The sequence below is a fragment of the Agrilus planipennis genome, unplaced genomic scaffold (assembly GCF_000699045.2).
Source record: "Agrilus planipennis isolate EAB-ADULT unplaced genomic scaffold, Apla_2.0 scaffold15, whole genome shotgun sequence".
NCBI lineage: Eukaryota > Metazoa > Arthropoda > Insecta > Coleoptera > Buprestidae > Agrilus > Agrilus planipennis.
The window spans coordinates 2,190,261-2,200,342 of record NW_020438871.1 but is presented as its reverse complement, the minus strand read 5'-3'; the positions used below and the strand labels follow the sequence as shown (position 1 = coordinate 2,200,342).

The following is a 10,082-nucleotide window of genomic DNA, read 5'->3' as shown; positions in this document are numbered from 1 at the left end:
ATTAAAATAAGAGTATGTCTGCTCAGTATTTATATACCTATAATACATGTAAATACATACATATACATATATATATATATATATAGGTACGTATAGTATGATTTTAAACAGGTGGTTGCTGGATTTTAAAGTTTGTACACACTCTTATTTTAATTGGATGGTTTAATTTTCAATTTTGTGGACAGTTTATATAAATAAATAATTAGTATTAGTACCTTGTAAGTATCTAAAGCGAATATATGATATTAAAACAGAAGATAATGATCTATTTAAATATTAGAGAGATGTGTTGTCTGTTTAACAGTCTATAGTCTGTACCTAATAATGTGTGTGTAATAGCATTTAGGGTACATAATTATGTGATAGATGGAATGGATAGATACTTTTTTGGGCCACTGTAGTTTAGTGTGATGTCATGATGACATCATCGGGAAGTGTTGCGGCCTGTGGCAGCAAGTTTCATAGCATAAGCAATGGGTCCTGCTAAAACGGCTAAAGGCATCAACTGTAAATGTAATTCAGCGCCATTGCTTGCTCTCGACTCTCAAATCAATAGCAACTGACGTCAGAACAAAAGTTGGAAGCAGCAATCGGCGAAGGGAAGGGGGCAGTACACTTGTAACTTGGCTAGTAGTGTTATGTATTCGCGCAAGTGGGTTTGCAAACTGTTTGTGTTTTGTGTTAAACAAATGTGCATAACACCTGATGCGATGTAAGTTTCGAATTGTTCGATTACTTTTGTGCGTGTTTCTCAGTTTTATAGTGGACTTCGCTGTCTGATGATAATAAGGAGATATTATTAACATGCCATAATATGGCCTTCACCGGCATATAAGTGTTGACATTGAAGGTTTCTACGCAAAGACTGCAAAAGGCCAGTAGAGGTCAACTAATCAAATATTTAATTTTCTCCACATGAAATGGTAAATCTTAATTTTTGCCAATCCAATGGTATCTAATATGATACATTAATAGTGTCACTTTCCTCCTGCTACTTAGCAGGAATGTTTTGAACGCTACAGCATCTTCACAACTTGTTTACTTTTCTTTTTATTTATTTGTTGTCATTAGACAAATAACGTTTTTGATATTGCCTAATTCATTATCGTAATATGACAATTAGTATGCGAATTCAAAATTTATTAAGCGAGTATCGTTATGATTCAATGTACATATGTAGATAATTCCAAATTGTACGTAAAATGCAACGAGACTGAAATCAAAGTGTATTTTGCAGTACAGTAGCTAAACAGGTTCAGGCAGTTTCATCGGCGTCAAGTTTCTAAAAAAACAAACCAAACAAAAAAGTAACTTGTGTACATAGAGGGCAACGAGGAATAATTAAGGAGATAACGTATCTCATGACATCTAAAGATTTTTTGTTACGACGACAGATGGAGTATTTTGTTTTGGTTTTTTTTTTTAATTACAAAATTAAGTCATACAGTACTAAACGCTAATTGTATTCAATTACTTTCGTTACAGTATCTGAGACATAATAGAACGTTTTGTTTAACCACGTGCTTCCATGTACAATGTTATGCTGATAGCACACCTTATAGACCTTTGCTTACGACAAACATTAGTCGTAAGTGCTATTATAAAAAACTATTATGACTGTCAGTAGCAAACAATAACTTACGACACTAACGTTCCATCGCGCATCCGAGAATTAATTTTAATTCCAACTATCCGTTTAGGAATCTGATACATGTATCGTAGGTATGTGTTGTATAATTATTAGGCACTTATTAGATACTTTTGTTTTTTATAAAGCGCAATACCGCAACAAACAGGTGGGCTTAAACCGAAAGGCGCCAAAAAACAGACTCTATGTATGACGGAACTGTTTTCAAAGTTGAAACACCCGACATTCTATTGGTTCTCTCCCTTCCATTACATCCAACCAATCTAATTATCGTATCGCGTGTGACAAGTCTAAAGTTGGACGTACACATTTTATTCACAAGTCCCTATTATACGTTATCTTTTTCAAAACCCAATCTTTGTCAAACGGTATGTCCATTTCATTATTTTTTTATGTGCGAATTACTACAGAATTCACCAAATACGAGCTGTATAAGTAGATTTGGACAAATAATGTTTACAAACTATCGGTAGTTTACTAAAGTAAATAATTACAGGGAGATAATATAAAATGGAATTTTTATGTAAACATTACATTGTTGATAATATTGTATATCATGCGATGCAAAAAAAGTGTATTTCGGTTTTCAATTACTTAATTATTTTCATATTTTATGGTTGGTTTTAAACATAACGATTACAGTTGGTATGCTTTGATTATTCCCTTTATTGCACTCACATCCGGTTACGTATTCTTTAAGATCAACCATTTTTAAAAACTTATTGTTGCTTGTTTGTCATTGCTGTTGGTAATTATTACTTCGTTTTACATAAATTCTTACAAATACATGAAAATGAAAAGATCATTAGTGCTAGTACCTATAGGATATTGAAAAAAGCGTATATGTAGTGTGAGGTGTTATCTTAGAAGTACCTGGCTGAATTTCTTGCATTTGGTAATTTTATATTATGCACTTTTTATAAGACAAACTAAAAAATTGCGCTCGTAGTTGAAGACTCTTGAACAATTTTTTCCCGTTTCTTTAAAACGTTCGTAAACAATATAATAATATTACTTCACATTATACATATAAATACTTATATACAATTTCTAGTTATCTAACCAACATCTGTTGGTGACATTATTTCAGTTGCTAAGCTACCACGCCAGTGAAAAGATAAAACGAATGTACACGAACTTATCAATTACTGTTTCATTTTCTTCAAGTTTATTAACATGCTATAATTGGTTCTAGTCAGCACGTTATATTTTTATTATAATTTTTAATTAAAATTGCAACTGATTGTACACATCCGTGTCACTGTGGTAAAAAAAATAAGAGAACATAAAAAACGTAATGCTGTAACGTAGTCAATAAAGTCTCCCTGATAATAGATTTGTTAGTCTATTATTCTTGCTAATTAACGTCACAGTTAGTGTCTCTTATGATAAAATAAATATTGTTCTTTTTTACATATAATAGTTAGGTATTAGTTTTTTATGAAAAATAGGTATTTTTCATAAAAATAGAATTCATATTAAAATGCATTAAATCTCTTGATATTTCAGCAGTATTTTGAACTCGACTAAGCATAATTTTTGATATTTAAATACTGGTTTCTAAAGAAGAAACAACGTTACAAAAACTAGTGGAACCGGAATATTTTCGTAAAACCAATTTATTACTTTCGAATAGAATCCTGTATTTTTTGTAAATAACATACTGATCGGGTCATGTCGCATAACATATGCATATTTTATCAAAATTACTTCAAACGACGATTTCTAAGATGTAAAATAATAAATGTTTGCGCCAGAACTTTCAAAATATTTTACAATTTTACGGATTTTGTCATTAAAACAGTAATATTAATCGTACAATACTAGAAAATAATTGATTAACTCGATTAATTTTTTTAACTACAAGTTTCTGCAACAGAATTTTTTTTTCGTTTTCGATTTCAAATTTTTAATAGCATATCGAGTTATATGAAGACAGTTTAAAGAAAACAGCTGATGTTAATAAAAGATCATAAATTTTTCAAAGACAAACAATTGTTTATATCTAAAAATAGAAGCAACATACTTGGTTGGCATCGCAAAGTTTTTTAGTAGGTATACCCATGCATGTAATTAATAATTGTAGCTTTTTAATGTGTAATCGGTATCAGTTTTTTTTTTTAATATTACAAAGTATTGATATTAATTTTTTGTCATCTTGGAAGTTGGAATGGGAGAGAACAAAATAAATTGATAACAACTGATTTTGGTTGCACTGTTTAAAAAATAGTAGATACTGACAATATTAGAAATTAGTCTTACGATTAATTATTAATTTTGAGTGTACTATTTTCAATATTGGTTGAAAAATCTATCGTTTGTTGTTTAATTTCTTAAAGTAAATACGAGTTTAGTTATGCATTTATTTTTAATTAATACTGTAGGTGATATTTTAAAATATTATTGTACTATATTGTTTTAATGAAGTGTTTGGCCTTTTGCACAGTAAGCTATTTTTAGTCTTCATAAGTATTTTTATTACATTGAGTATTGTCATTGAATGCACTTCAAAATAGTAACCGCTAATGCAACATGTGTTGCCTGTAAATCAGGCGTTTAAGCGACCTAAAATTTCGCTGCTAATTAACAAACTTTTTGTTGCAGATCTTCCATGGAGGAATAATGGCAAAAAGCTTGCTTTTTATCACAGGTTAGTAATTTAATTTTTTAGTAGTGTTTGTAGTATGTTTGTAACGATTCGCAGTTTGTTTATACAGAAGTAAAGTAGAAGCGCTTCAAAAAGTGATAAAATTATCAGTACATTAGTGTTATTGGTTATCAGTATTTCAACTTCTGTTCAACATTCCTTTTCACAATGTAAAAACGAGTAAGAAGCTTAAATTNAAAAAAAACGATTCCTTTAAAATCCCACCAAACAGACAGCATCACCTTTTTTTGGTGAAGATCGGCTTTGGAAATGGTTCGAGCCGGTTCATCTTTTTTGCTCCATGACCTCTTGCGTTTGACGTTGTTGTATACAACCCATTTTTCGTCCCCAGTGATGATGCGCTCAAAAACGGATCATTTTCGTGACGTTTGAGAAGCGAATCGCAGACTTCAATGCGGCGACACAGATTTCTCTCTGTGAGAACATAGGGAACCCATACATCGAGCTTCGAGGATTATCCCAGGGGTTTCAAGTGGTCATAAACTGTTGAATTTGATAAATTTAACCTCAATTCGATCTCACGTGTTGTTATTCGCCGGTTCACATCAACTAATGCCTTTATCGCGTCTTTATCAGTTTCAACCGGCCTTCCCGAACGTGGTGCATTAAATCCTCTGTCGGGAAAAAACGAAATGACTTTCCGAACAACCCGATATCATGACTACCTGCGGTTCTAATTGAGATCATGTGTAAAGTTGCGCTAGCTGCTCCAGCTGAATAGCCGAAAAGGGTAACTTTTTCACTATCACCCCCGAATTTTCGAATATTCTCTTTCACCCATATGAGCGATAAATATTGGTCTAATAAGCCCATATTGCCCCTGGCTTCCTTATTCTCAAAACAAAGGAAACCGAATATATTAAGTCTGTAGTTAGCATTAACTACTACAACACCTTCTACTGCAAGGTCTTGTCCCGATATCGGAAATCTGTTACCCTGGGCGAATTCGGATCCCTCGAAAAATACTACTACCGACAAAGGTGAATCCTCTGATACACCCTGCAAGTTTAATGTTTATGAATTTGTGTCATACATACGTATTTTAAGTTCTCATTCGATTCACTGGGAATCAAAGGATATTAGCACGTATGTTGCATGTAAACTAGTTAATTGCTATTTTCGAGGGGTGTGAGAACATAGGTACAATCTAATATTGTATAGAACAATAAGACAAAGCATGTGTTCTGATATTACTACACTGTATGTCTATCTGCGATATGTAAACATTATGTTCGTGGTTCTGATATGAAATACGCGGTGACAATAATATTTGTAATTAATTTCGTAGTTGTTCCATCATTGTAAATAACAATTACACTGTTTCCCAATTCAACAATTTCATATTTAATCTTCCTAATCAAAATTGTTTTCACATAATAGTTTAATGTTTATCATCCCAGCTAGACAACCAAATGAGTAGAAATCCCTTTTTAATTTGTTATGTATGAAGAAAAAACAGAAACGTTGAGGCATTTTTTCGAACAGCCTATATAAGTATTTATGATCATTAAAAATTGGACCATTTCATTGTGCCCTTTTTGAGTGGATCACACTGTATATTTTACAATAATAAAAAATTATTTACTTCCGGTGTCCATATGTTAAGAAATAAACAATTTTCGTTTTCGTTTACATCATTTCGAATTGGCAATTGAGGACAGGAAGATCCGTATGCTGAGGCTTGATATGTCCCATTCCATCCGCCATGAATTTGTGGAGGCGAGAAACGTAATTGGCCCACAGGAGGAGCAGCGAAAGGTATACCTAAATATGCATTAATCACCTTGCCTGATTCAGCATATACTTTTACCTAAAATGCCCAAAAGTGCCTACATTCTAATCATAAACATTTCCAAAAATTATTTATTAAACGATAACTTAAACACTCGAACAAAACGTTTTACTGAACATCCCCGGGCAGTGGCACTCAGGGGCGGAAGAATTATTCCCATATTAGTACTTTTTGCCACAGGAATGAGATGGAAAAATAGAGTAGAGTTACAACAGTACAACTTACCCCAGCAACCACTCCTTGTTTTATTCTCACCGTGGGTCTCTTTGCTTGTGTTTCAATAGTATAAACACACTTTACAAAAAATANTTTTTTTTTTTTTGTATATAGGTACGTGATATTTATATTAAAAATTGACTCACAGGTTTTACATTGGGAAGTAGTTTTTAATGAATGAGTGAATGAATTACTGATATGATTTAAAAAAAAGGGGAAACGCATATCAATCTTTATTAATTTTAACTAATCAGTTAACTGCTTGCTCAGTGGCGTAGTTATGAAATTGTAAGATTTTAATAAAGGCATTTTAGGTTTTTGACATCGAAATACGAAAATGCATTTATTTAAGCAATTAACACTATAAAAATAAACGTTTTCTCTTAAAAAAAATGTTTCTGACAATGGCTAGGACGATTATTATAGGTACATTACTGATTTCTCTATTTTTATGAAATTTTTAATGTATCATAAAAATTGTGGGTATAGTCTTTAACAATTGGTGGCGATAAGATACATTAGATACGGTTAATATATCGTCTGTACACTTCAACGTTATCAGGACGTAATTGAAACATTTAGAAAATCAAAAATACCGCGCAAATTAAGTGTTTATTTAAACCAAAAATTTTCATTAATATACATATACAAAAGCGTTAGGTTTTTCAAAATATAAATCTCTGCGATAACGTCTGTTTTGATCGGTAGTTAATATTTGTATTTTTAATGTAAGCGGTTTATACATAGGTACAACATCCTTTTTGCAATATGGTTGAAAAAATTGAGAAAAAATTGGTGAACGTTTTGTGCATTAGGCGTATTATGTATGTATAAATAAAAATTCGACAATTGTCTCTCAGTATACATACATTTATATAAGAACATACATGCTATTACCTATTGTCGTTTGTCGTTCAAGAAAAAAATGATACTATATAAAACCATTACTTTTCGAGACCGTTATGTTTTTTTTTTTGCTAGCTTCGCGTATATAGGTATCTACAATAATTATATTATACATAATTATATGACGCGTCTCAAGAGTTACATAGCTACACATGTATATCTACGAACACGTTTATACATATGTATTTTGTAATTGTAATGATTTTTGCGTCTATATTTATCGCTAGAATGTTGCTGTTTTTCTATAAATACAAGTAAACAACTTGATCAACGGTATGAAAAAACTGTAACTCTTTTCATTTTTGAATAACAAATAACGTTAACAAGCCAGTGTGTAAATGAACGTACACATCAACGTCGTATCTTGAATACCTTGAATATCTAACATATACAGTGCTATTTAATAATGCGGGTAAATATATGTGAAATATGTTTTATAACTTTTTATAACCAAATAAATTAAAAAAATTCTGCGGAGTTAGTAGAAATAAAAATTATGTATAACAAAGTAATATGTATTATAAGTAGTAGGTATTTTATAAGAAGTAGGTGTGAAGAAATAAATAGAGCAAAAATATGCTCACCCTAGTTACCACAAAACCGGTTTACTGCGGACACGTCTTTCGTCCTCTTGTGATCTGTTATCAACGCGAGACTGGTCTTTAGACGTGGGCGAAACACGTGTCGCAGTGAACAGGTTTTGTGGTAATTAGGGAGTCTCTTTTGGGTTTACATAGGTACCTACCTGAGATTTTTAGTAAACAATTTTATTATTTTATAAAAAATACCCTTATGGAAACGTTTCCTTTAAAGTTTACATTGATTGGCATGTTATTTCTTTAGAATTCATTGCAAAATTACCTCAGTAGAAAGTAATGTTTTTATCTCTGAATTAATTCAAGTATTAGGTAAGCATAAAAACCTCATACTCCTACACATTTTTAATACATCTACTATTTGACCTATGCAAAGCAATTAGTCACATAGACTGAAAAACGACGTAAGACATGAATAGTGAATTGTCGCTGTTACCCTGTAGTAGGTGCTAATAAAATCATTAATCCGCTGAAAATTGAACAGCATTTAATAGATACAGGCTTTTTTCTTTTTAATGGCATTCGTCAACGCAACGGCAATAATAATAATGACAATGACGATGATTATCTAGTATAAAAAAATAGTAATTCTTAAAGCAAAATGTTGTTTTGTATCAATATTACCTAAGTAATTTTGGTTTTGTTATATCGGGAGTGACATAATCTTTCGTTTAGTAATTACCGAACGAGTGTTTTGTTTTCATAAATGTTTAACAAAGTTATTGCTGTCATGAAGGTATCTATAATGTATGTATCACTGTACAAAGATTGCATCGTCTGCATGTATATTTCAGTTCTAAATAAAATTACAAATAAATCATAAAAAGTAGATATTTTACAATTTTTAAAACGGATATTATTTTTATTGNATAAATTAGGATTTCAGTATGCAGAATAGGTCTTTTTTTTCTTTGTTTTTACCCTGTAGTTTGTTTCCTTTGTGTTTTACTCTCAACCCTATACTACACCTACGTTGTACTCATGTTCAGTACAAGATTATAAGGAACATTTTAAGGCATTTTGAGTTAATGCGGCAATATTTAATTTTCTATTGCGTAAAATTTTTCATTTGTTGGGTGTTGCCTTGTTCTTAATTAGCATTAACTGTAAAGCAAATACATTTTATTTCTCAAGGTTGTTGTTACTATTACAGCGCAACTTACTATAGGTGGACTTGATCCCTACATTAAAACATAGGCAATTGATCTCACATCTGTGCTATAATGTTGAAAACATCCACCTACTTTAATTACAAAATATAGTATAATCATTTGAAATTCGATAAGAACGTATGGACAAGAACATTCCAGGGTCAATTTTGCTGGGAACGGGCAGAAAATGTAATGACAATGTCTGGGTCTAGGACACGTAATTATTTTAAGCCACAATTTTTCTTACCACGCTCACAAAAAATTAAATTCCTTCGCATAATCATGTTAAAATTGCAGCGCAAGTCAATCCTATAACTACGTACATACAACCCTTCATAGCTGAAGAGCATTAATTAGTTCATATTGTTTTTATTTTTTTAATATGACTTCTACTTGTAAAGATAATAGGCTTAATCATTACAGTTGATAATAGATTGTCTGGCTATGTTGGACAGAGTATTAATGCCACTTATTAGACGTATGCTTTGTGTATTCTTGTTATTAAAAACTGCTAATAAAAAGAGTAATCGTAAAATAAAAAGCATACCTGACACCTATGCTCCTGGAAAGCGCTGACCATGCGAATTATATAGACGTTATTCCATGAAATAGATCGTTTTGAGTATCAAGGTCTCAAGTTTAAATACAGTGGCCCAAAAAATACCTACGTCTGCTCTTACATATTAAAAGAAACTTACGTTAGGCTCGGATTGAACCAAAACAAATATAATTTCGCACAGTTAATGAATTTAGCGCACTTTTTATTTATATTTTTATATATAAAAGTTGTTGAAGTTTTCTACATAAATAAATAATATTCCATATATATGTGCATATCTATAACAATAATTTATTCTTGGAATTACTTGATTACAACTACTTTTGATTAATTTTTTTATTTGGAACCTATTATTCCAATTTTTTATCTCTTAAAAAGTATGATCAAATTGCGTTTCCTTTATTGGCATTTATGATAAAAGGTGAATGAAATAATATTATTATGAAAAATGAAGATTTCAGCAAGTAAATGTAAAAAGAAATTGATAAAAGATAATGTTTGGTAAGTACAGTACAGTTTTAATTTTGGATAAACCAAAACATTCTC

At 31.1% G+C, this 10,082-nt stretch overlaps 3 protein-coding genes across 14 annotated transcripts in view; 1 reads left to right on the top strand and 2 right to left on the bottom strand.

Annotated features, from left to right (window-relative positions):
- The window catches only part of LOC108737595 (nucleolysin TIA-1), a 744,862-nt gene that overhangs the window by 67,564 nt on the left and 667,216 nt on the right, over positions 1-10,082 (bottom strand). The gene's annotated exons all lie outside the window — the stretch shown is intronic.
- LOC108737566 (myocyte-specific enhancer factor 2) overlaps positions 410-10,082 on the top strand; it is a 42,510-nt gene continuing 32,837 nt past the window's right edge. For 2 of the 8 annotated variants that reach the window (XM_018470469.2, XM_018470465.2), the window contains exons 1-2: positions 417-712; positions 4,253-4,298. The gene's annotated coding sequence lies outside the window, so the exon portion shown is untranslated. Of the gene's footprint in view, positions 924-1,703; positions 1,723-4,252; positions 4,299-10,082 lie in introns of those variants that run through there. The other 6 variants (XM_018470475.2, XM_018470476.1, XM_018470467.2 and 3 more) reach the window with 6 other exon arrangements.
- LOC112905645 (acetylcholinesterase-like) overlaps positions 733-10,082 on the bottom strand; it is a 20,422-nt gene continuing 11,072 nt past the window's right edge. The window contains exons 2-5 of the mRNA XM_025978448.1: positions 6,334-6,465; positions 5,902-6,126; positions 4,918-5,315; positions 733-865 (exon numbers count right to left, since the gene is read on the bottom strand). Of these exons, the coding sequence (XP_025834233.1) occupies positions 733-865; positions 4,918-5,315; positions 5,902-6,126; positions 6,334-6,465 (888 nt within the window). The remainder of the gene's footprint in view (positions 866-4,917; positions 5,316-5,901; positions 6,127-6,333; positions 6,466-10,082) is intronic.